The sequence below is a fragment of the Leopardus geoffroyi genome, chromosome X (genome assembly GCF_018350155.1).
Source record: "Leopardus geoffroyi isolate Oge1 chromosome X, O.geoffroyi_Oge1_pat1.0, whole genome shotgun sequence".
Classification (NCBI taxonomy): Eukaryota; Metazoa; Chordata; class Mammalia; order Carnivora; family Felidae; genus Leopardus; species Leopardus geoffroyi.
Genome location: NC_059343.1, coordinates 71365355 through 71393279, shown reverse-complemented (window position 1 = coordinate 71393279; position 27925 = coordinate 71365355). Strand labels below are relative to the sequence as shown.

Sequence of the window (27925 nt, the reverse complement as noted above, 5' to 3'; positions counted from 1 at the left end):
CTTACATACAGTACCCAGTGTTCATCCCAACGAATGCTTTGAATTCTTATCTGTTGTATCTTGACTGAAGTTTTCTAGACCAAATTCATAAGTGAAAGAAAGAAAATGCATCTATTTTTCTCCAGCTACACTGTAACTATGAACTGGAATAACCTCTTCACATGGCTTTCTGCTTCTTTCAGCTTCTCTACAATGCCTTCCTCACATAACCTCCAGTGATCTTCAAAATGTAAATCATATTAATCCCGTAAAATCCTCTAATGGTTTCCCATATCAATTTCTCATCTCTTATCAGTCAGTCTCCCTCACTGTGGTCCAGCCAAAGCTTGTTCTATCAGGTTATTTGTATTTGCATGCTTCTTTGCCTTGTATGCTCTTCCACAAGATCTTAATGACTCGTTCCTTCTTGTCACTCATGTCTCAGCTGAAAATCCATGTCTTCAGTACAGATTGCCTCTATCCACTCATGCACAGCTATCTATTTAAGCAAATTTGCCAAAGCATACCAGAATTACACTGGAGGATTTTGTCTACCACATTATTAATCCTATGGTGGTAACACATGGGAGCTTACTAGAAATGCAGAATTGTATGTCCCATCCCACACCCACTGAATCAGAACATGTATTTTAACAAGATCCCTAGGTGAACCCCATTAAAATTAAAGCTTAAAAAGCACTGGTCTAACATGTAATGACTAAATGATTTCTTCTTTTTCTGTTAGTGATCACTAAAGAATAATTAACCCAATTGACAGTTTTAAGCAATAGGGCTATATATCTAGGTACATGAATTCTATTAAATGTTGACTGCTTTAAATATAGCAGGTTAAGTGTCATTTGCAAAAATCTTTCCCAAATACTTGATTTAATGCTTTTCCTTTTGAATGTATATTGGTCTATTTGGAACATAATTAAATTCCTTTCTCAGGATTGTGTTACTTAAGCAGGTTAGGAATTTTCAGTTTTCTCTAATCTCAAGTCTTAAGATGAACAACTTTATAGCATTTCATCATGGTTTTAGCAGAAATATACATTTTTAAGGAGTAATCATGCCATAGTCATCATAATTATTTAAGTTCCTAGCTCGTGTTGTTTTGAATGCACAAAATCTATTAGACATTACATTATGGACCAAATTACCTATAACAATTTTAAGTAAAAAGTCTTTTAATAAAGAGTGAACATTACAACATACTTTAAATAAATTCATAAAACCCTGAAGTGCAATAAATGCTTTTTATTGTATGCTCATTTCAATGAGTAACATTTAGAAATAATAATCCCACATAACAATGACAATCTTATTTTACAGCGTGTACATCATTTACAGCCACATAACACACTATTTTAGATTTTCCAAATTTAATATTCTGAAGTTAAGAAAGATAAAAAATTTATTCTCAAGGAACAGATCCTTATCTGGTGCAAAAACAGAAAGGTGAACATTATTTAAAACACAAAGTCACAATATAGCATAAAGTAAAATTACATTTTAGTTATGTTGAACAGCTGAGTGGAAACATGAAGCAACTATAACTTAAAAGTACACATCATATGCATTACATTTATGAACAGGAGTTTCATTAAATTTCCCTAAACCAGCTTTTTATATTAAGCGCCATTTTGATTTGCAGCATGCTAACACAAAGCATTGTTAAAGGGATGCATATTTTAAATTTATACACTGTAAACTGAATATCCACCTCCAAACTCTACTGGCAGCATAGTGTTTTGTTAAATACTGCATATATACTGCATCATATTGAAAATTCATGTTAATAACATGGTATATAGATTTTAAAAAATCAAAATTTCCAATAATGGCATAAAATTGCACCTTTAAACATTACAGCAAGTACAAATAGAACAATCATACTTGCTAAGACTGCCCTAAAAAGAAACTTCTAAACATAGTATTTAAGAAAACTGTTCTCCCAGTTTAAACTTTAGATCATTAAGAAATATAGTGCTAACTTTATTTGCAACACTACTGTTGCATCTGTTTTAGAAAGCCACATTTGACTCAAACATACTTTTGTCATATATGCCATACTGAAAAGTCAACCTGAACATCAGAAAAAAGAGAACTGTAATCCTAAACTTCACTTTACACTTCAGGAAAGAATGCTATATTTTAAACATCCTATCCTGTGATAAAATCTTAGCAGCTCTGAAATTCTTTTTAATAGTACTGAATTAATATAAGCTGTTTTCCAGTGGAATTTCTTTCAATGGATACATAAAACTTTTGCCATTTCTGGAATTCAATTTTCAGGTACCATAAAAAAGGCCCAATGACTAAGTGACTGATGCATGACTAAATTTTATTTCCCCACTTCCTTTCTAAAATCACATAAAAGTGAGGCTTGCTTGCCATAGCAAAGCATTGTTAAACTCAATTATGTATGATCTTTTCAGAAGTATTGATCTCTAGTATGATCAGCCAATAAAGTCATTGTCTTTGCTCTTCCCTTCTGTAGTTTATGCATATAACACTATTAAATAGACACTTAAGAGTTTTTCTGCAACCATTCTATGGTGCTTCTTAAATTCTTTAAGTAATTTTCAAAGGGGTATAAGATCCCCTGTCATTTCAAATATTTCAAGATCTCTAATACAAAGAATGTAAAGTTATGATTTACTATCAAGCTTTGGAACTAGATGAAACAGTTCATGAAATTTTCATCCCATGTAGTGTATCATATTTTCTAAATAGCTTCTTTCTTTATATTGATCTTATTACATAAGAGCCTCCTTGTGGTGCCTCATAATATGCTGATTTTTTTCTGATGGTCTTCGGAATCCCTTCTTGCAGAATTCACACCTGTGTGGATAGTCTTTTGTATGTATTGATATCACATGTCGTTTAAAGCCCGATGCATCTGTAGTGCTGTATTCACAATACTCACATTGGTAAATCTTCCTTCCAGTGTGGGTCTTCATATGTTTTTTGAGTTCATTTTGTTGCCTGAACCCTCTCTTGCACCTTTTACACTTCAATGACTGATCCTTAGTATGAACTGAAAGGATATGACCACTAAGAATAAATGGATCTGATGTTTTAAAGTCACAGTGCCTACACTGATGAATCTTCCTACCCTTATGGATATCACTATGCTTTTTGAGCTCAGAAGGACGATGGAAACCTTTTTCGCAGACCTCACATTTGTGAGGAAAATCCTTAGTATGGACAGATATGATGTGCCGCTTAAGGTCACTTGAGTTGGTGCTCTTATGGTCACAATGAGGACACTGGTGTGTCTTATGTCCTTGAAACAAATCCAGATGGCGTTGAAGCTCCCTCTCATCACCAAATGCTTGAGGACAATGCTCACATTTATATGGCAAATTGTTACCATGTTTAGACTTAATGTGAGTTTTCAGATTTGACTGATCTGCACACCTGAAGACACAATACTGACACTGATATGGCTTCTCACCAGTATGGGTTCTCATGTGTTTCTTCAGTTCAGAAGGATGTCGAAAGCCCTTACCACACTCAACACAAACATGAGGAAAATTTTTGCTATGAACAGCCAGTAAATGTCTGTTTAACAGTCCTTGTTCTGCAGTTTCATAGTCACAGTATTTGCACTTGTGCATCTTCGGCTCCTTGTCTCTTAATATAAGTTTATTTGAACTCAGTGGACTAGCCTCTCTGTATCTTCGTGTGTATTCTGTAAATTCATGGGTTTTGTCAACTTTGTTTATAAGCTTATGGCTTTCCAAGTGGTTATGGAAACTCACTTTCTTGTTAGTTGTGAAGTCACAATCTGTACACTGGTATTTTTTTCTCATCAAATGATCAGGATGATTCTTCATGTGTCTTTTCAAGAATCCCCTGGATTTAAACTTTTTTGTGCAAATATGGCAAGGGTATACTGTCAGGGGCTGTCCATCAGGGCCTATTATAACAGCTAGATAAAAAAAAAAGGAAGTTATGACAGTTGGCCAGATTGTTTTAAAGGGTTTTACAACAAAGGTGCCAAAATTAGCTGACATTCACAATGTGAGAACTATACTAGTAGAATAAAATCCTGTAGAATAAAATGCAAATTAAAAGTGGTTTGTGATAAAATACCTCATTAAAAAGTAATGAGCATCACCATAGTATAGACCATTCACCTGTCAAAATGTTATATACATTTTGTAAACCAGAAATAGGCAACCTCTGTAAAACCAACCTGAAAATTCTCTTTGAAAACAACATTTGGGTAAAGAGCATACAAGCATAGTTTTACTAAATGTCAAGCACTTAAAAAAAACCCAACTATTTAAATCAAACGCAAACAGGTATATGGGAATAGGACTATTCTGTAACAATGGACTCCTTTTCCTTTGTTTACCAAAAAATGTTTCCACGTTTCAAATCATTATAATATTCATAAAGTATTAGTATTTTTACCTGTTTGCCACTGCCTGGTTTCTCCCCTTCTCCTCTTCTTGGCTTTTTGTTTAAGTACTTTATTTGTATTAATGCTATCACAAATTTGAAGGTACTGTGCTGCTGTACTACTTCTGCTTTCTAATGTTGAGTCCAAAGTATTTCCTGAAAAAAAAATGATACACTATTAGATTACATAATACTTATACTTTTTGGTTTTGGATAGATGAATTACTAGAGATGACATGGCATTAAGTTACCATTGCGGTACTAAATTCACAAAGTATACCCATATTCTTTCTTTTATACCCTTACACACACACACACGCACGCGCACACACACACACACACACACACACACAACTAAAAACACTTTAAATATCATGTGAAATTAACTTTAAACTATCTCAATTTATTAATCCTAATGGAATAAACTAATAAGGTGAATGTAACATGAGACAATGAATTTTATGACCCAAACAAAATATTGGCATCAGATCAATTTCTCACCAATGAAGGCCGATGATGTCAGGCTCTGTGCTGACAACGCAGAACCTATTTGGAATTTTCTCACCCTGCCCGCCCCCCCGACCCTCTCCCTCTCTGAAAATGAACGAATAAACAAAAAAAAAAACTTAAAAAAAGAAAATAGTTCTGCCCCAAAGAAGACATTAACAAGCAATTGGTATCAAGGAGAATTTTTACTTTAAAATAATTTCTATTTTAACCTTGGCTGCAGCAACTTTTTACTAGACATGTCTCTGGAGGCAAGGGAAACAAAACAGAAGCAAAAATCAACTATTGGGACCTCATCAAGATAAGAAGCTTCTGCACAGCAAAGGAAACAATCAACAAAACAAAAAGGCAACTGACGGAATGGGAGAAAATATTTGCAAATGACATATCGGAAAAAGGGTTAGTATCCAAAATCTATAAAGAACCTATCAAACTCGACACCCAAAAAACAATCCAGTGAAGAAATGGGCAAAAGACATGAACACACTTTTCCAAAGAAGACATCCAGATGGCTAACAGACACATGAAAAGATGCTCAGCATCATTTATCATTAGGGAAACACAAATCAAAACCACAATGAGGTATCACCTCACACTTGTCAGAATGGCTAAAACTAACAACACAGGAAACAACACATGTTGGCCAGGATGCGGATATACGGGAACACTTTAGTGAGAATGCAAACTGGTGCAACCATTCTGAAAAACAGTATGGAGGTTCCTCAAAAAAGTAAAAATAGAACTAACCCATGACCCAGCAGTTGCACTACTAGGTATGTATCCAAAGGATACAAAAATGCTGATTTGAAGGGGCTCATGTACCCCAATGTTTATAGCAGCACTACCAACAACAGCCAAATTATGAAAAGAGCCCAAATATCCACTGAGTGATGAATGAATAAAGAAGATGTGGTATATATATACAATGGAATATTACCCAGCAGCAATCAAAGAGGATGAAATCTTGCCATTTGCAACAACATGGATGGAATTCGAATGTATTATGCTAAGTAAAATCAGAGAAAGATAAATATCATGTGATTTCACTCATATGTGTATTTAAGAAACAAAACAGGTGGACAAAGGGGAAAGGAAAAAAATAAGATAAAAAGAGAGAGGGAGGTAAAAAGAGACTTTAATACAGAGAACAAACTGAGGGTTGCTAGAGGGCTGATGGGTGGGAAGATGGGCTAAATGGGTAATGGGCATTAAGGAGGGCATTTGTTGGGATGAACACTGGGAGTTTTATGTAAGTGATGAATCATTAAATTCTACTCCTGAAATCGTTATTACATTATATGGTAACTAACTTGGATTTAAATAAAATTAAAAAAAATTAAATAAAAAAACACCATTACATTTAAAAAAACAAATAAAATAAAATAATTTCTATTTTATAATTTTCTCCATAGCAGCCTTTTATGATTCATATTGTAAGTTGCCCAACATCTGTATCATGAGATAAAGCTAAAATGAACTGCACTTGCAGAATAACATGCATTATGTTTGTACCTAAATTAATCAATTCCCCAAAGAAGAAAACTCTTATGTAACTAACTAGATAAGATATGACCAGGCAAGTAAGAGTCTAACCTATGTGTCCATACACACAAACCAGTAACTGGTTATTTTCCAAACACTATATAAAACTGGCTATTTAACTTACATGTCGCATATAATGCTCTCTTACCTGATGCTTGACAATCTTCATACCTCCGGGAAACTCTTCTTTCATCTCCTAAAAAAAAAAAGCTAATTAAAAACTGATATGCTGAGTATAATGATTACTAGTGGATCACATCTTAATCTACAAAACTCTTACTTTGACCATTGTTCCTTGGATTAAACTTTTTTGTTGTTGAGTTCTTCCACTCCCATAGATTAGATATAATTTCACGCACTGAAAATAAGGGCTACTGTTAGCATCCTTGGAACTGTTAAAATCTAGAACAATCTTATTTTTAAAATAAAAATTGAGTATATATTTCTGCAGAATACACTCAAAATTGAAGATGTTCAATAAATGACTGTTGAATGAATGAACCTTTGGAAAAACTGAGATAAGATAATGCATTTGAACACCAAAACTTTTCAAAATAAAGAGTATACCTGGACCATCTTGTAAATTAAGTAGGAATGAGGTTACACAGAAAGAAAAAAAAAACCCTGATAAATTTACCTTCCGTTAGATCAATTTACCTTCCATTAGATACTTCTAGAAGAGCACACCTGGTTTCCTGTTTCTTTTCAAACCCCCCAAATCTTATTTGTGGTGTTAATACATGAAATAAGTTTTTGAAAAAGGGGAAGGATCAATTTTCAAAGGATATTCTTATTTTAGAAAAATAAAACTTTTTATGACACTCACTTATACAGGTAGGATTTTGAATAAAGCCTACTGAAAAACAATAATGCATTAAGCAAGGCTCATTTTAAATAACACAAGATATATGGTAGGAAAATCACGTATGTAACTAGAGATTAATCAGTCCACAGCAAAACATTTTATATTAGTCAACTCATGAGGGCCATTAGCACAGCATATTTAATGACCTAAAGGCTGATCAAATAGATATGTTATGTACTTAGCAGGTGAAAAAATGCCAGTGTCCTACCATATGCCGCAGCCCAGACAACAGGGACAATTGTTTTATTAACATCAGAGTCCTCAAGCTGAGTCTCAGGGAGAGAAGTTCCTTCCTCTTCCCCTACAATGACTTCCATGTAAACTTCATCTGCTATTTCAGCGCAACCTAAATTTTAGAAATAATTGCTTGTTTATAACCCCAAATATTTAATAAATGGGTAAAAAAATTCCAAACAATTAAAATTTTTCCAACTGTCAAGATTTCAATTTTGTTAATTTTAAAATTACATTAGGCACTTTGGAGACGAGTGCCTCTAGGAGACAATCATTTATGAAAACTCTTATTCTCCTCTTAGAACCTATCCTATGAAAATGACTTTTAGATTATGTAAAACATTTGCGCTTGGAATATATTGACTAATTTTATAGTCCACTGGGCATTACGAACTTGTAAAAAATGCTGCAGTCCATAATTGTGCTTGACTGATCTTTAGAACTCAGAAAGCATTTCCCATAGAATCAATACTAGAAAGTGATCCTTGCTACCCCATATACTATAACTTAAATGCAGTTCTGTACACGCATTGAAAAGTAGTCAAAAATACTAGTAATTGAAAAAAATTTAAATAAAAATAATCAAAGTCATATATATGTATATATAAAACATAATGTATATATAAAGTGGTCTTCATGTATATGTGGACATCCTTTAACAGGCAGGATTTTCAGAGACTCTACTGAGAAAAGAAGCATTAAGTGAGACTCACTTTTTAAAAATATAGTATCGGAGTAAAAAAATATAAACCTAGAGAGTCATTTAGTATATTTTATGTGACATAATCATTTCGATTTAAGCTGTTAGGTAAAAAATTGGCTTTGAATTTATGCTTTTCCTTTGATTCACATATTGGGAGCTTCTATTCACTATGGAAGCAATGTGGAAAAAATGTGAGAAAAAAGTGTCCCTTTTCTCCCAAGTTTCCCTTCTTTCAATTAACGAGAAAGAGACACTGGTCTAAGCTTTCCACTTAGACAAGGAATTCTGGCATCAGTTAACTTAAACTTCAGTCTCCCAACTTTTATTGTGCCCCTTTACTGACCAATGAGTAAAAAATAATAATAAAGAATTTAAAGACCAAATAGAAATTACTTCATTTAACACGTTTCCTCTCCAATCAAATCCTCTAGACTTACTTGTTTTTAGATTATCAACTGTGGTGTATTATTCATGTTTGGGATTGGAATTCAGCTTCCCATGGCTTCTAAGGAAGGAAATCTGAGGCGTGGAGGTCAGAGCACAGTCTAGGAAAAGCTGAGTATTATCTAGGTAATGCACTCAAGTGGAGGCTTTTGCCCTTCCAGGGCAAAACAAAATAGTTTTGTCTCAGCATGGAAAGAAGACAGAAAAAGCCATAGTGAAGGGCTGCATTCCTACACTGAGGTGAGAAGAAAATAGGCAGAGTGTAACATGCCCTCATAAGGAAATGGGCAGCATGGCAGGAAAGGAAATCTGAGGAGTTATTTTCACCGTATGGTACTCAGCCGCAAGAAACCTTAAGCAGCAACTACTTGGAGACCATCAAAGGCATAATAAGTAAAGATCCTGGGAGCTTAACTTGGGAGAATACTTACTCATCTAATCCTTCAGTGACAGAAGGAGAACAACCAGTTAGCCTTTCCACTGCTAAATCCAGAGAGGCCAATGGTGTTCACTGGCAGTAGAGTTAGATAGCTAAGAGTTGAAATTGTACATTCCTCCCTTAATATTATAATGATCTTGGGCAATTACTTAAGTTCCCTGAGCACTTTTCTCCTCCCATAAAACAAAGATAATACCACCTACCTCGGAGACGAGTTGTGAGTATTAAATATTTATGCAACATATCCAGTAACACAGACAAAATAGATGCCCAATAATTACCTATGTATTTGTGGGCTCTAATGAAGTCAGGAACCCTATGTTGTGTATCTCTGTATCCCAAGTATCTGAGACATAGTATTTCATGTTTGCTGATCTGAATAATACATGTATGCATGAATGGTCAAAAGGACTGTTTTCTTTTAAATTAATTACAGCAAAGGTCTGACTTATTTTATTGAACTTTGCTCCTATATAGTGCTTGTATCTCTGAGATTGTTTATTTTTTTTTAAAGAATGCATGATGGCTACTGATAAGTCACTACAGTGCCCCTTTTTCTTACTAATATCATCTTCTTCTTGAGAAGAATCTTTAACTGCCATGTAAACCATCTTCTCCCGCTGCATTCGACTCTGGTCAAGCACTCCAGCTACAGAATGTCCATTGGTGTACTCACTCTCTGTGACAATTTCTGTTCCACCTTAAAAATTAAATCACATATCAATATAAAGAAATATCATGAAATAATTCCCTAAGTCAATAAGGAAGATATATAAGAAATATTTTCCTTTGGAAAAATATTCCCCAAAATATTCCAATCTAATGTCTAAGTGTCAAGAGAATTTTCTTATAAAATACACTCTGAATTTTCAGTAACCACTGAGAAATAACAACAAATGTTAACATTTACATCACACTTATATGCAAAGCACTATAGAAGTCTTTAATATGTATTTTACCCATTTAGTCTTCACAACAGCCCTATGAGGTAGTTACTATCATCATGGCCATTTCATGGACGAGGAAACTAAGGCAGAAAAAGGTTAAGTAACTCACCAATAACCACTCAGCTAAATGGCAGAACTAGGATTAAAATCCAAGCAGCCTGCCTCTAAGCCTGCCCTTAAATACTCATTATAACTTCCTACTCTAAATCAAAGCCTCTCCACTCATTTGTTTTGATAATCCCAACCATAACATTCTACTTATGTTGAAAGAATCCAAGAATGATATATTCTGCATTCCTGCTTATTCGCATACAATTTTTTAATATTCCATCCCCAAAGAGGTCTATAAAAATCTGCACTGGGGTGCTGGGGTGGCTCAGTCGTTAAGCATCCGACTTTGCCTCAGATCATGATTTCACAGCTCATGGGTTCGAGCTCCGGGCTCTGTGTTGACAGCTCAGAGCCTGGAGCCTGTTTTGGATTCTGTGTCTCCCTCTCTCTCTGCCCCTTCCCCTCTTGTGCTCCATCTATCTCTCTCAAAAATAAATAAACATTTAAAAAAATCTGCAGTTTATGGGGCGCCTGGGTGGCTCAGTCAGTTAGGTGTCTGACTTTGGCTCAGGTCATGATCTCGCAGTTAGTGAGTTCAAGCCCCGCATTGGGTTCTGTGCTGACAGCTCAGAGCCTGGAGCCTGCTTCAGATTCTGTGTCACCCTCTCTCTGCCCCTCCCTTGCTTGCACTCTGTGCCTCTCTCTCAAAAATTAAAAAAAATAAATAAAAATTTAAAAATCTTCACTTTAAAAGATAGCCACCAGAAAAGAATAAGTTTTCATTCATAACTATTATAGCAATAAATTAAAATTAGTCTTTGTACCTATTTCAACATCATCTTCAGCCTCAGCTTTAAATATATACACTTTTATTACTTCTGAACCAAATCCATCTTCTTTAACATCTTCCTGTGAACCATCACTGCCAATTTTTAATGGTGTGTTCCCCATATGCTCTAATTTTTCCCCAACATCATCCACTGTAAAATATAAAGAAGAAACTATTTTAGACAAAAAGTATAACTGACATTTAGTGGATGTCATAAGAGCAACATGAAATGTGTTGATCACCTATCCACTGTATTCACTTTATGACCTATTATGCAACTACTGAAAGTGCTTTGTTTCATGAAAAAACAATATACAACATCAGATATACTACACAATTGTAACTACAGAAAAAATTTATTCAGAGATTTTAATTTATATATATGAAATACTTAATAACCACAGAGCCTTAATTAAGATGGTTTTGGAAACGATTAAATAATCTTCCATTACATTCAACATTTTAAGTTAAATCCTAACACCAAAATTAATAACAGAAAAAATCAGAACATAAAAATACATAGTACTCATAAAATAAGCTCACATAAACAATTCCCAAACTAAATAGCAGTATTTTTAAAACCAATCAGCATATGAAATTTAGAATTGAGAAAAGAATAAACATCACCTGAATGATTTTATAAAAAGGCCTTTTCAGAAATTATAAAAACAGTATCTTAATACTCTTAATTTCTGTTGAGTCAATGGAAGACAACTTCAAACCAGAAATTTTGTATACTTCTATATTTACAAACATATGCTAGACTTAAAAATCATATAGAAAGGTAAAGCAACAATATTTGAGAGTATTACTTACATTTTAAGTATACATAAAATTTTTATTCTCTACAGTGTTTAAGAATAACATTTATTTTCACATGAATACTATGCACAAACTATGCGATAAGTACATATCAATAAACTTTGTTCTTTAATCATAAATATTAATATATTCCTTCAAATATTATATGACTACCATTTTTTATTTCAATGCTATACCTATAAAAACTGAAATATAATCTAATTGAAAATCTGCTTCTACCTATTATGTATATTATAGCATCATATATGAAACATAAAATCCTAAAGCCTCTGACTATATCTAAACAATTCCAGAGCTACTGAAAAAAGAATAAACTGACATAAAAATTAATTCAGTATTCTTAAAAAACGAATTTCAAGAAGGTCTAAATAGGTCGAAGTCTAGATTTCCCTTACTTCCATTTTAAATTTGATACATGCAAATTCAAAAATATTCTTTTGGCCTTTCAAAATGGTGGAAAACACATTTCAGAAATTCTTTTTACAATGCAAGGCTACTTCAACTCTGTGATTAAATATAAATTATTCCATACTATTTAAGAGTTCAAAGAGTTTGTCTATGAAAGAAAGGACCTAAATAATCAAAATAAATTGACTAAATATGTTCATTCCAACATAGCCCCTAATTCTATTACTGCATTTCTTGGAAATTTTTTTTTTACAATGGGACAGATTAAAATGAAAGAAAAACAAGATGAAGTATCTTATATTATCGATTTAATAATAGCTTCTCTTTTAAAACATGTTGAATAAAGCAATGACATCACAGAAAAAAATTAAAAGAGGCAAGTTAAGATTTCAGAAAATGTTTTCTCATTCTTGAAAATAAAGACATAAGATATACAAAACCTCAAAAAGTGTCCAAAATATGAATTTCTTAAGTTGGAATAACTTATAGTAAATAAATGAAATACTGAAAATACTCTCATTTGATAAATACTGCTTTATTATCATTGAATGGTTTAAAGTGATCATAGCTACTTCTGGAACAAATTGAATTAAAACTATAATTCACAAAATTAAAGCTCATGAAATGAAATACACATTTTTTTTGGTCACTTCTCAATAATTTTGTACCATAGTTTTTGCTTTAAATATTGAAATAACTGTTGCTATCCTGATTCCATTTATATCTTAAGGTCATCCATGGTTTAACGTATCCATTATTTTCTACTTAGATTCCTCAGAATGAGCAACTTTGAAATGTATTGAGTAACCAAACTTGTTTTGTATTTTAAGATTATAGAAGGTTATAAAGTTATTTAAATGTTACTATGCAGTTTTAAGAGATAAACCATCAACTTCACCAAGATTTATCCTATATTCTTTGTTACAGAAAGTACAAAGGTAACAAAGATTTAATGGTCAATCAAGCGATTTTAGAAATGGATCCTCAAAGACTCTTAATGCAAATACTAAAAATACCCCAAATTAAGGCTTGCAATATCCAAGTCCCACAGTGTTGTTTCTTAACCCACAGGACATTCCAGACGGTAATAGCAAGTAATATTATCCACATCACAGAATTCTACTGGTGCTAAATGTAACATAAAGCAGTAAGATGCATTGTTGATAAGTCTGCTAATGTTTGATATTCCTTTATAGAACTCAATAGCACAATTTGATTAAAAATTCAATATAACATTCCTTTTAAAAGCTAAGTAGGCTTTTTACTGCACCCCTTTTATGTTACATCTACCAAAATTATATTATGGATATGTTATTATCAGTATAGAGTATATTGATGTACTACAGAGATTAGATCAGGCAATATGTAAACAATCTGTATTTCACAGCACTAAAACAAACACAAGTTACTAACATTTAGATTACAAAGGTGTGCCAGTCCCAAGTGTATACCCAAGAGATCTGAAAGCATGTCTGCACAAAATCTTGTACATGAATCTTCATAGCATTATTGATAATAACCAAAAAATAGAAACACCATATGTTTATCAACTGATGGATAACTAAAATGTTTATCCTTATAATTAAATATTAGTAATGAAAAGGAATGAAGTACTGACACATGCTACAATATGAATGATCCTTGAAAGATTATGCTAAATGAAAGAAGCCAGACACAAAAGGCCACAAATTACATGACTCCCTTTATATGAAATGTTGAGAATAGGTAAATCTATACAGACAGAAATTGGATTAGTGGTTGCCAGAGGAGGGGGAGTGGTATGTAGCAGAGGGATGACTGCTAAAGGGCATGGGGTTTCTTTTTGGAGTGAAGAAAAAATTGTAAAATTGATTGTGGTGATGTTTATACAATGCTGTGGAATATACTAAAAATCACTGCACACCTTAAATGGTGAACTTTATGGCATGTGAATCATATCTCAATAAAGTTGTTATGTTAAAAAAAACACAAAGGTGGGGCGCCTGGGTGGCGCAGTCGGTTAAGCGTCCGACTTCAGCCAGGTCATGATCTCGCGGTCCGTGAGTTCGAGCCCCGCATCAGGCTCTGGGCCGCTGGCTCAGAGCCTGGAGCCTGTTTCCGATTCTGTGTCTCCCTCTCTCTCTGCCCCTCCCCTGTTCATGCTCTGTCTCTCTCTGTCCCAAAAATAAATAAACGTTGAAAAAAAAAAAAAATTTAAAAAAAAAAAAAACACAAAGGTGTTAACTTTTCTTTTTTACCCTTGAAATTGGTGAGGTTTGATGACATCTCCCATAATGACTATACCAAGACATTTTGCTTTTTACAAGATTATGTTCCCAAAAGAAATGTACAATAAAACCTTGGTTTGGGAGCATAATTCATTCCAGAAGCATGCTTGCAATCCAAAGTAATCACATATCAAAGCGAATTTCAAGAACCACTGGCTCAGTTGTGATCATGTGACATTCAGCACCATGTACTACTCATATTGCAAGACATTGCTTGTTTATCAAGTTAAAATTTGTTAGAAATGTTTGCTCCCCTGGCAGAACACTTGCAAAACAAGTTACTTGCAATCCAAGATTTTACTATAAACTGATTTTATAGGTAAAAAACAATTTGAAAGCATTATATTGGTTCATTATTTAATGGAACTTCCTTCTTCCAGTGAAGCCTTTATAAAGATATTATGGATGTTAGTTATTTTTAAAGAGCACACCTAGGATAATTTTAGACAGATATAGTTACTCTACATTACTTTACAAGTTACTTAGCACAAGTGGGAGAGCCTACCCATCTGTTAAGATAAACAATTTGTGATGTTTGGCTTAAAAGGGGAAAAAGCTCAGATGCACCTCAGATATGAGACAAAACAAATTCCCTACCTCTAAAACTTAGCTATGGTAAGAGTTCCTTATAGGAATATTAAGGGACTCAGAAATAAGACAAATGTCTGTTTTAAGTCCTCAACTTTATCTCTTAAACATTTTGAAAATCTCTATCTTGGAAAGAAAAACAGAGAAGAGGACTTTTTAAATTAACACTGAGGCCTTTAAGGTAATTTATTCTCTTCACTCCTATAAGATTCAAAGGCCAAGAGAAACCAAGAGGTAAAGAAAATGAAGTGAAGATTAAGAGATGAAGGGAAAAAAGGGAAAAACTAAATCAAAAGAGAATAAAATAAAACAAATGAAAATGGTAAGGAAGAGCAACTAGTTCCAATTTGAGTAAAATAATCATTATAAAAATGGTCAAAGAACTGGGTGGTAGGAAAATGGGTGATATAAAAAATATTTAATTTTTGTATATTCCATGTTCCACAATAAAAAAAACTGCTTAAGTTTGTTGTTGTTGTCCTTACTAATGATTAAGGAGTTAATTAATTCTCAGACTAAATTTCCCCTAAAATGATCCCACAGCAATCCCAGTATTTGAGCAATACAATGTTCTTTATAATCTTCAGTTTACTCCTTTAGAGTAGAAAGACAGAAGTCCTTTGCATTTGACATATAGGGCAATATAAAAATAAATACTGTGAATTAAAATATTCTAGAAACTCTTTCAAAAAAAACTTTTGCAGAATCAAATCACAGAAGACATGTTAAGGTATGACAATTCACAAAACATATAATGTCTAAATTTTAAACTATTTTAATATCAGAGTTTGACTTGACAAGTACTCTCTTTTAAAATGTTTATTTATTTATTTGGAGAGAGAGAGCAAGCAGGGGAGGGGCAGAGAGAGAGAGAGAGAGAGAGAGAGAGAGAGAGAATCCTAAGCAGGCTCTGTGCTGTCAGTGCAGAGCCCAACATGGGGCATGATCCTATGAACTGTGAGATCATGACCTGAGCCAAAATCAAGAGTTGGGCACTTAACTGACTGAGCCACCCAGGCACACTGACAAGTACTCTTTTAAAGGCACAATATTATTTTGGTACTAGAAAGGCTACCAACTTTTGTCACACCATTTTATATAATCATAACCATAGTTGGTTTTTTTTAAACATCAGGTTAAGATATAAATATGGAATTGCTTTAGTAATGGACATCAATTTAAAAAGAGGTAATAACAGTTTGCACAGTCTTTTAGTGACTTAAATCATTCCCTTAAAAACAATGTAAATATTCACCTCCAAAAGTGGTTGTAGAGGGAAAAAGTTAACATGCTATACTTCAGAATCATATTTACAAATTAAATCTAATTTGTTTTTAGTTTTAAATTCACTGATACATATAACATATCACCACTTCATGCACACATACACATTACTCTACTTGTTGATGCACTTCCCAATCAGTCCTTTTTTATTTTAAAAAGAAAAGAAAAATCCACCATGAAAAAGTGAACTTTATCTAATTTTTATTACTTCCAACATGATCCCTCCAAATTGTATAAAGAACAGACCTACTTCTTCCTCAAGTTCCATCAATAACTCATCATGAGATTTTTATTATTGTTGCTGTTCAGGCAAACCCACCACTTAAAATGAGAACAAGATATTTTTATCTTCCTCCTTCAGATAGAATGTCTTAAAGACATCATAAAGCAATCTGAAATAAACACATCAAGGCATTTTTCGCACAGAATATACACACACATATTTAGACAAAAAATAAACACAGGGAGAACTGCAGAATACAATCTGAGTTTAAGATTTCCTTTTCAAGTACTTGATAAAAAATTAATTACACATTCCTTGATATATTATACTTAAATTCCTAAGCAAAACTTAACTGACAACTCCAGTACCTACCACATTAAAAAGCAAGCAGTGGTTGCATAAAATAAACTTCCTATTTTGAAATATACATATTTACCATTAAAAATTTTATCAGTTAATGTTCTTGTTGAACCTTCCTTTTGGTGCTAATGTATTAATAAATTACATTAATTTACCTAATTGTGGTATAAACTTTCATTGAGTAAATTAAAAATATGAGCAAGTTCAAAAAGCATCTCAACAATACAGCTTTGTAAAAAAATATTTTGCAAAATGAGTATCCTCGTGTCTTTTATTGACTAGATCCCCCATCCCAGAAAACCTTTCCAGGTTATATATAAATAAATCTCCCAAGTAATTATGTACTTTTGTTTCACTTACAAGATATCATTAAGTAGTCTTCAGAAGTGCTCTTGACATCATCATCATCATCATCATCATCATCATCATCATCATCTTCGGTTTTAATAGTAACTGAAGAACCAGGAACACCACCAGCTGCTTGAATCACAGTTTCTGTATCTGAATTAGTTACAAGAACCTCCTCTGATACCATTGTGGGAGAGTCAACTCCTGAAACACAATCTTGGACCACATGTTCTAAGTGTCCATCAGGACCAGTAACAAGGTCAGCCACAAAAACCTGCTCAGGTACTCTAACGGTTTCTGTAATTAGCTCAGAAGTCAAGATATGATCACTATCATCTTCCTCTAAATCTTCTTCAATAGCAACATCAGCTTCAAGTACAGCTTCAGGAACAATTACCCCTTCTGTTACTACATCAGTCTCAGTGATGATATCAGGCCCATGGACAACTTCAGCTGCAAGGCCATGATCAAGAGTTATCCCATCATCTGTGACAACATCAGAAACTAATACAGCCTCAGGAACCGAAACAACAATATGGTCTCCATCGATATGCGCAGTACCAGCCATTCCAGCCACTATAATACAAACAATTATCCAAAAAAAGTAAAGTTATTTTATTAATTAGAAGTACTATAATATATTTAATAAATGACATAAAACATTTCAAAATATGAAGTAGTCCATGCAAACTATCATCTTAAAAATCACTGACAATTTAAATGCAATAAAAACCATCACCAGGCGCATCTGGCTGGCTCAGTTGGTAAAGCATGTGACTCTTCATCTTGGGGATTGTGAGTTCAAGCCCCACATTGGGTGTAGAGCTTACATAAAAGTAAAAAAAATAAAAACAAAAATAAAAACAAAAACACAAAACATCGCCAACCAGGAATTGGGGTGGAGGTAGGTGAAAACAATGTTAGTAAAATCTAAATTAAGAGCTTAAAAACAATGCACTTTATTTTCAAGTAAAACGTAAAAGCCACAATGAGATATCACTACATTAGAACAGCTAACATAAATGAACAATAACACCACAGGTTGGTGAGGATATAAAGAAACGATCTCTCATACATTGATGGCAGAAATGTAAAATGGTAGCAACCACTCTGGAAAATATATGGCAGTTTCTTAAAAAACTGAACATGTATTTACCATAAAACCCAACATTTACACTCTAGGGCATTTTCCCTAGAGATATTAAAACATATGTTTACACAAAAAACTGTAGATAAAAATTCATAACAGGTCATTGTGGCTATTACACATAATTGCAAAAAAATAGAAAACAACCCAATTGTACTTCCAGCAGATAAATGGTTGGTAAAACCAACTCTGGCACATCTCTATCATGGAATACTACTCAGCAATAAAAAAAGGTGACAGACTATTGATACATTCAACACCTGAATGAATCTCCGGAAAATTAAAGCAAATTGCTAAAGATTATGATACTATATAATGTATAAATGGAATCATTAATGTAACATTCTCAAAATTACAAATTATAGAGATAGACAACAGATTCAAAGTTACCAAAGGTGAGGGTGTGTGTAAATATATTGGCATAGCATATATATGGTAATGGAATAGTTCTAGATCTTTATTGTGGTGGTGTTTACAAAAATCTATATATAGGGTAAAACTACACAGAACTATATACACTTACACAAATATATGTAAAAATAATGGTGATAACTTCAGAAGGTCTTTAGTCTAGTTAACAGTAATGCACCAATGTTAACTTCCTACTTTTGATACTGTAGCACAGTTATATAAGATGTCACCATTCCAAGAGGAGGAGTACAAGCTACATGGGACTCTATGTACTATTTTTTCTACTTCTTGTAAGTATAGTATTTCAACAAAATTAAAATCAAAATAAGAAGGACACACAAACATAAATGCGTACTAATATGTTAAATTAAATTTGTAAAATATGGCAAGCTTAATACATTATAAAATATGCATTAGAAGCATAAAAGTCCCTAAAATTCTTTATCTTATAAGAATTACTATATTCAAAAGTGGAAAGCATCTTTTAACACCTGATTTGGGGGGGGAAAACCCAACTCACTGTAGACAAAGATTTGGTTTGATAAAATTCATACATAGGGACTCTAAATTTCACTAAGTTCTAAACCAGTAAGTCTAAAGGAACAAAGCTTTAAACAATGTTTTTCTTGAGCACCAACTCCTACCTTCTTTACAAATATTATAAAAGTATAAAATCACTTCATGAAGAACTCTTAAGTTTTGCCTCACTGAAGTGTACAGGAAACAAATTAATAGAGTCTATAGTCCAGGTTATAACAAAATTATCTACATTAAATAATCTAATACAAAGCCTTCTCCACATAATGATCATTTTCTATAAAGTCATACCTGAAAGAGTGCTATACAGTGTTCACTATTATTAACCAATTCATTATGGAAGTTAGTTAACAAGTTAATATGGAAACCAGTACACTATCAAAAGATAAAGTGAGAAAGGAAAACTACCTTTCAGGATTATCTTCCTTTCTACCCCTCTGTACTGTCCTCAATATTCTCAAACTCTTACCTAAACCACCATATTACCCCAAAAGGAGAGAGCTTCAATCTTGAAAATCTGGTAAGCAAAGGGAGTATGTATAAAACAAGTACTTTCTATTCACTGGTTACTCCACCAGCCATTTTGGAGATGGGGAGTTGGTGGAGGTTCAAATCGAACATTCAACCAGACTAGAAATGTGGTTTTTAACAAGGAAAAATTAAATGTTAAGCCTATAAAATTCATAGTATTGGAGTTCTATGCATATAAACAATAAAATGAATATTTTATAAAATCCTTCCACAAGTCAGACTTAAAATATGGAAAATTCTGGAAGTTAGTTTGGTTCCTGAGAGTACACACTAGGGAATGATGGAAAGATAGAATAACACCAAATGCTGGCCTGGGTTCAGATTAACCTGACTGGGAAGATTCTAGCCTCTACTCTAGTAGGAACTTACAGGTCAAAATAAACCAGATGTAAGCATTAAAATAAATCCAAATATGCTTGTTCACACTGAACTAAATAATAATATCAAGGATCCTAGACCAAGAATTGACAAGTTTCCCACAGGGTGCTGACATATTACTCAGACCAAGATCCAAGATGTCCCCTACTAAATTTTGCTTTTTCCTCTCATCAGCTCATCTGCTTAGTTAGATCTCATGAGCTTAGTTAAGCTCATCTGCTTAGTTTTCCTCTCATCTGCTTAGTTAGATCTCATTAAACTTCTAAACAAAGTCACTTATTTAACTACGTACTAGCTGTATTTATTGCTTCCTGACTATGCATCAAGCAACCTACTAATATTTTTATAAATATTATCTTATTTAAGCCTCAGAACAACTGTATGATGTATTATTATCTCATTTTTAAATATGAAAGAACTATGGTTTAGAGAAGTTAAATAAACTTGCCCAAGGTTCAAGCTGAGGACTGAGCTTATTGTTTAACTCTAGACTGGCTGTTTTCTACCTGTCTACAGGAGGAGAATAGAGTTTATTTACTCTACATACTGTTTTTAAGAGATTTATAGGGTTAACCAAGTGAGTCACTATTTAAAGGAACAGTTTGAGAGAGAGAGTAAAAAGATCTATCACAAAGTCACTCAATTAAATTTTAAAGCATTTAGTAAGCAGCATTAAATGGTATTAAAAATGTATCTCACTAGGTAACAAATTATAAATGGTAAGAAATCATCATTTAAAAAGTGTGAAATCAATGAGGTAACCAAATAACAATAAGAAATAAGTAATCATTTCAAGAATTTCCCATTTCACTAAAGTTATTTCATTTAAATGTGAATACCTGAAACTTCACCAGAGGTATAGCATAAAATTTGGTATTTGTTGGGTCTGTCTTGGGCCACATGTAAGGCTGTTTTGCTATTTAAATCACTGAGCAACCAACATACTTTTTGCATCAATAAAATCTTAACTATTAAATTCAATGGAACAGATTCCAAAGAGAACCATTGTACCGAGACACAAGCAAAGTTACACAAACCGTTTTGTAAATTTAAAAATCTCAAATATCCTTCAAAAGAAACTGGCCTACTAAGTTTCTGAATTAATGTTTCAGGTTCTTAATATAATAGCCAACCCATCCCGACCAAGAACATTATAGAATTTAGAGATCCTCTGACACAGTATATTTACTTGACTAGCTCTACTTGTGTATGCCAACTCTGTTTCACAAAGATCATTAATTTTAGGGATTCCAAATATCTAAGTTTCTATGTTGACAGAAATTTAAATTATTTTTTTACATTTATTCATTTTTGAGAGACAGAGAGAGAGCACAAGCGGGGGAGGGGCAGAGAGAGAGGGAGACACAGAATCCGTAGCAGGTTCCAGGCTCCGAGCTGTCAGCACAGAGCCTGATGTGGGGCTCGAACCCACAAACTGCAAGATCATGACCTGAGCCGACGTCGGACGCTTAACCGACTGAGCCACCTAGGCGCCCCAATTTGAAGAGAAACTGATACAGGCTGCAACATGGATGAAACTTGAAAACCAGGCTAAGTGAAAGAAGCCAGACACAAAAGGCCACATATGGTATGATTCAATTTATGTGAAATGTCTGGAATAGGTAAATCCATAGAAATATTAGTGGTTGCTTAGGTCTGGAGCAGGGTAGGGGGTGACCACTAATGAGTATTAGGTTTTATTTCTTCAATGACAAAATGTTCTAAAATTAGGTAGTGGTGATGTTTGTACAACTCTGTGAGTGTAATAAAACCACTGAATTGTATTCTTTAAAATGGGTAGGCTGTATGATATATGGATTATTAACTCAATAAGAAAAAAAAAAGGATGTACATATTGTATTTCAACATGCATGTTCTACTTCCCTACCAACTGAAAGGAAGTAAAGTATTAGATGTAACAAGGGGTTGATTAAACCTTAAAACACTGAAGAAGAACAAGGAAAAAGAAGGTAAGAGGAGCATCAAGGAAATATTCACCAGCAGTAAATGGACATTTTTTCCCCAATCTTTGAAAGGAATCAGGCTTTACTTGCTAATATGCAACTTCTTCAGGAGTGAGGGGGGTCTGGAAGTTCACCAAATGCTACAGGGTGGGTTAAATTTTGTATCATGTGGAGACAATACTGTATTTTTTCCATTTCTAAGGTATCTTATTTTTAAAATTTTTAAAGGTTTATTTATTTTTGAGAGAGAGAGAGAGAGACAGAGTGAGAGTGGGGGAGGAGCAGAGAGAGCGGGGGACAGAATCTGAAGCGGGTTCCAGGCTCCAGGTTCCAAGCTGTCAGCACAGAGCCTCATGCAGGGCTTGAACTCACGGACCGTGAGATCATGACTTGAGCTGAAGTCAGAGGCTTAACTGACTGAGCCGCCCAGGTGCCTCATAAGATATCTTATTTTTAAAAGGCAAAAAATTAAAGGTGACATTTCAACCAAAACTTATTAACATACTGAAGTTAAAGTGTTCCAGTATTTTAAAAACTACCTCTAAGCAAAGAATTCACAACATTCGTTGTGAAAGCTTTACTCTTGAATTCTTTGTCCTTCTTGTAGAATTTATTCCTGTACTTTTTACACCCAAATCACTTCTAAGTCATTCATAATCAACACAATTGACTTCTGATTCACTTAGCAGAATAAATCAATGATTGCTTTCTACTTCATCAATTGACTATATTGTCATCTTGATCTCAACCATATTCAATCTTGATCTGTGCACCACATCTTTATTCATCAGACAGAAGTGTCATGGAATCAAAACTGGAGAAGACCTTAAATGTTATCTAGTCCAATCCCCGCACAAATCTGAATTAAGTAATTTGCCCAAGTTTACACAGATAGTTAATAGGACAGCCAAGACTAGAATCCAGTTCTTCTGATTCTTAACATTGTGGGCTTTACAACAGGGGAGAAAATAACATATTCAACCACATTATTGTGAAAACAGTAGTAACATTTTCTTAATTGAGAAAAGTATCACTAGTTGTAATCCTCCATCCCTAATATCCTCTTTGACAATTCCACAATACCTTGTGTTTTTTGTTTATCCCAATTTACTATTTGTTTTTTCTACTCTCACTCCACTTTTCCTCAATTCTTACCACTCTATCCTTGCCTCTAATAGTTCAGATAACTCAATCTCTTCTATAATTCAGACTGACCCTACCCAAATTCAGTTTCTTTGTTGACTGTTATACAGTCTTAACATCTTCATGAAAATAACTACTGTTAAGAGGCTACTGAAAAACCTGGCCACAAAAGCAGAGAATCTTTTCTTTTTTAAAAAAAGAAAAATGTAATGCTATTAGAAACAACTTTCTGAAGATACTGCATCAGAATATAATTAACCACCTAATGCATGACTTTCCTATATCACAATATAAGCACCTAACTTCTTTCAAATGATTAAAGTAGTTCCTTTACCAGTTTTATTAACAAAAGCAATTTAAAATGTATTTTAGAAAACCAATTTAAAATTCCCTATATTCAAGAACTAATGTGGTTAATTATGTAAGCTGAATTTTTTCATTTTCAATGCCATATTATTACTATATTCCAAGTTTCCTTACCTCAACCTTCCCACAAAATTTTAAGAATGACTTTAAGCAGACTACTGACACATAGCTTTACTTTAAGAAAATGAACCCTACAAATGGATTTTCCTAGCAAAAGAACAACTTTTCATAAATTCTCCCCTTCCTCAACATAGTTTTGACATTTAATATGCTCTGATTTTAAAAAGAAAAAAATATAACAAAGAAAATGCTTTACCAAAATCCTGCATAATCATGGTATGGGCCATTCTACAGTCTGATGTGTGCAATCCAAGACTTCCACCACCTGAATCCATACTTAGCAAAGTTCATTCACAAATCTCTGTAAAAGAAATGGTTTTAAAATAGTTTAAATATGTTTAGGCCAAAGTCAGTTGTTCTGAGAAAAAAAAAAAAATGCAATGGAAGGTATGCCTCAGAACCAGGTATGCAAATCTCATTACAAAAGAAAAGAAAACAAACCATAAACCTCAATTAGATGCTTTATGTGAAAAACATAAGTAAAAGAAGGGCTAAATGAAAGGAAATAAATCAAATGGATAATAAGACACAGTAAAGGTGAGGAGCCACAGGGGAAGTGATAGAAGCAAGCAAAAGAACAAAACTGTAGCACTGACATTCCAGTTAAAATGTAGGTTATAAGAGAAGAAAAAGAACAAGATGACAACAAACAATAGTTGGGATATTTATACATTACTAGAGGACTCAGGTGTCTAGTATTAGTGAATTTCATCCAGTGGCTCTCATCCATTTCTTCCAGACCCAGATCAGCCCTGCAGCGGAGCTCTGCAGATAAACTTGTGTTCCACCTCTGGCTCCCGGGGTTCTACTTATAATGTAAAATGTTCTATCCCAGTTTCCCTGGAGTTCTTTGAGCCAGTAAGGACTTCTGGCCTCACTCTACTACATTCTCTTGTCACATAGTTTTGAGGACTCATGGAAACATGACTGCTTCCTAAATATGGTAGAGATAAGATCAATCACATATAAACATTTAGCAAATTGTTCCTTTCAGAATATCATTTACTTGTAATTGTACAACTGATTTTTTTCCTTAGTGATTAATAAAGTCATGTTAGCTTCATGTTAGTTTTGAAAGCAAGGATTCAATCTATTTCACTTCAAGTGATGTATCCTATATTTAGGATCCACAGACAGCATGGAACCTAAAGTCGGATGCTATCACTAAACATTATTTCTTACAATTACATAGGTGTATTTCCCATTCAAACATAAGATTCTAAGTATATCAACCAAAGTAATCTGTCAATTTTATAAAACTTTTGTCTCATTTTTATTTAGGAGTGTTTAATAAATTAGGCTATACTGCACAAAAGATGAGATTATCATTAAAGTTTTAGAAAGCTGCCATGTAAAGCGACTTAATCTATCCTTAAATAAGGAGATTACCAAGATTTTTTCCTTGCCTTAAAGTTCTGTAGGAGGCAGAAGAGTATAACATTTGAATGGTGCAGATAAAAATCCTACAGTAGTAGGTGTCATTTCTGTGTATCAATTGATTGGACAAAATCACTTTATGTATGAACAAAATTACAAATTTTTAGAAACTCTTCTGTATTTTTCAAATATCACATTGTTTTCTGTCTCCAAAATGAAGTCATCAGAGGCAAGAGAGTTCATGATAAACTATCCATATGTTCACAGAGATATATCAAAATGTCATAAGGACTTATTTTAACATTTAAAACAGTGTACTATATCAACTTTAGAGTATTGTTTTCTTTATCACATAACTAATAGAACTACAAATGCCTTAAAATGTTTTAAACACTTAATTTTGATTATTAAATAAGATAAAACATTAAATTGTTAATCACCTTAATATGACTGTCTTGGAGAAATTGTAGATTTTCTTACATATTGTAAAATAAAATCTGCAGCAATTTGTTTTTGTTATTTTTCCTTCTGAACTATGTTATTTTCTTTGGAAAAGCGTTCTCTTTACCTATTGTAAAAATACATTCAAAATTAGACATTTTAAAACATTTTCAACCAAATCTCTTACACAACTTAAGAATTTTCTTTACACTTTAACGTGCAGAGTGAGGTAAAGAATGGCTCAAATGCTCAAATCTGTTCATCTAAAAAGCATCCGGAGGGATTCCAACAGAAATAACTACCTACTACGATATTAGCAACGTTATTACAATTGAAATTCGACCACTTCATTAAACCAAAATCTTCTTTCTCTAAAGCACATTTAAAAAATCACTAGCTATACCTTATTTTGTAAAGTGAAAGACAACCAACCAAGGGCAAGCTTTATCCTTGCCCAATCGATAGAGAAAAATCTGCACTAGTGCTCAAAGAAGTGTAAAAATTTTAACACATAGTGTAACTACTGTGGGAAGTATTATACTGTATGAATACCCAATAAATAAACTGGAGCACCTTTTCCCATATAGGACGTTGAAATAAGATCAATAATAAATGAGGTATGAGTACAGCAGTGTGTTAAGTATTCAATAGCCAATAGATAGCTGGGCTTCTCAACATTCTCAAGAGTGTATCTTACATCCTGATTGAATGAAGCTAACCACTAAGTACGCTTCAAGTAAACATCTTTCTATCAATGTACGGAGAGCAGAAATCACAAAACAAACAACAACAAAAAACATTTTACTCTCATCTGTTTCCTCCAAACAGCTCACTCAGGACCTAGCTTCTTGATGATGTAAACAGGGTGAGAGGTAGAAGAGAAATCTTAAGGCAGCAGAGCAAGAGAATGCGAAAGTAGTATTTGCAGATAGGAAACAAAGGAGCCCTGGCAAGTAGCAGTATTGCAGCTTTGGACGCAACCAGCTTCCCGCATAAGTCTCCCTTCCCGTGACCATGCCAAGTTCCAATCATTTCGAGCAGAACGCACAGACGTGCCCTCTTATATATTACCCATCTGACTGGATCTTAAGTCAAACAAGAGAACCTTCTCCGTGGAAAGGCAGGAGGCGAAGAGACAAGAATACCCTTTCCCCTCCTCCCTCCTCTCACTTGGTGCAGCGGTCGCTACCGCTGCTACCCACGCCGTGCTGCCCAGCCCCTCATCCTCCTCCCGCTCTCTCTGCCCCGCTACAAGGGAGACGGCTGGGAACCAAAATGGTGGTGTTTTAACGGAGGCGACAACTGCCGCACACACCCGCCCCCCCCCCCCCAGGCTCTGGCTGTTCCCTATTCCCTAAAATGCCCGATTCTGTGCCACCTCCTCGCAAACGCCACCATAACTCGCGCATTCCAAGGTTACCATAAGCAGAGGAAGGGGTGGGGGGGCAGAGAGGTGGAAGAGAGACGAGAGTGAAAGGAATATGGGGGGGGGGGTCGCCGGGAGAAAATGCCAGGGGGACGCCGCATTCTTCAATTCACCGTTTTGTTTTCCGCCATTTTCCCGTTACCCTAAACCACCGACGGTCTCAACGACGGCTCTAGACCTTAGGGGCTCTGGCCTAGGAGAAGGAGAGGTTGCCTGAGGGGGAAAACACTCACTTCCCTCAATTCCTCCAGTCACCAGCTGTGGCTGAGGAGAAAAACTGTCAGACCGAGAGGGAGGCAAAGCTTAGGGACTAGACGCCCCTTCCATTGTTCCCTTCGCCCTACACTACAGGCTGGGTGTGAGCCTCTCCTCTCACAGGAGCGACACTGAGCGCAACGGACCCAAATCCCTCTACTTTCTCTTCAGGAGTCTCCTTACCTGCTGCCACTGCTCCTCCACCGCCGCCGTTGGATTGTGACCGCGCTCCGGATTTCTGCGGGGGTCGCCAGCTGTGGATCTGTAAGGTCCTCACATTCGGGTTTCCGAGGTTCCGTAGCCCGAGCCAATCACAAGCTACTCTGCGTCTGGGAGGCGCGCCGCCTAGTCCTTCTTTTTATCGCCGCCGACATGCTGAGGTTGCATTACGTCACGCTGCCCTTGCTGCAGGGTAGGGGGCCAAAGGGAGAGCGCGCGCGCGCGCGCGCGCGGTCTGGAGATCAAGAATCCCGCGCTGAGTTTGTGCTTGGAGACGCCAGGGACTTGCAGGGGGTGGGGGTGAGGGTGCAGCACGGGCGAGTCCAAGTAAAGAAGCTTGGATCTTGGGGCGCC

General features: G+C 34.6%; 1 protein-coding gene across 9 annotated transcripts; it reads right to left on the bottom strand.

The window, feature by feature from the left end:
* Positions 1-1224: 1224 nt before the first annotated feature.
* ZNF711 (zinc finger protein 711) lies at positions 1225-27752 on the bottom strand. 9 transcript variants are annotated; one of them, XM_045471131.1, is made up of 12 exons: positions 27536-27752; positions 25671-25798; positions 24525-24787; positions 24050-24154; positions 17269-17832; positions 10952-11107; positions 9692-9829; positions 7518-7655; positions 6725-6802; positions 6593-6640; positions 4408-4551; positions 1225-3919 (listed from the first exon to the last, which is right to left on the bottom strand). In XM_045471131.1, exons 4-12 carry the CDS (start codon positions 24126-24128, stop codon positions 2742-2744), a joined length of 2523 nt encoding a protein of 840 aa, XP_045327087.1. In that variant the 5' UTR covers positions 24129-24154; positions 24525-24787; positions 25671-25798; positions 27536-27752; the 3' UTR covers positions 1225-2741. The 9 variants fall into 9 exon arrangements, with proteins under 9 accessions (XP_045327087.1, XP_045327086.1, XP_045327088.1 ...); XM_045471130.1 differs by having other exon boundaries at positions 24530-24787; XM_045471132.1 differs by lacking the exon at positions 24525-24787.
* Positions 27753-27925: the final 173 nt, after the last annotated feature.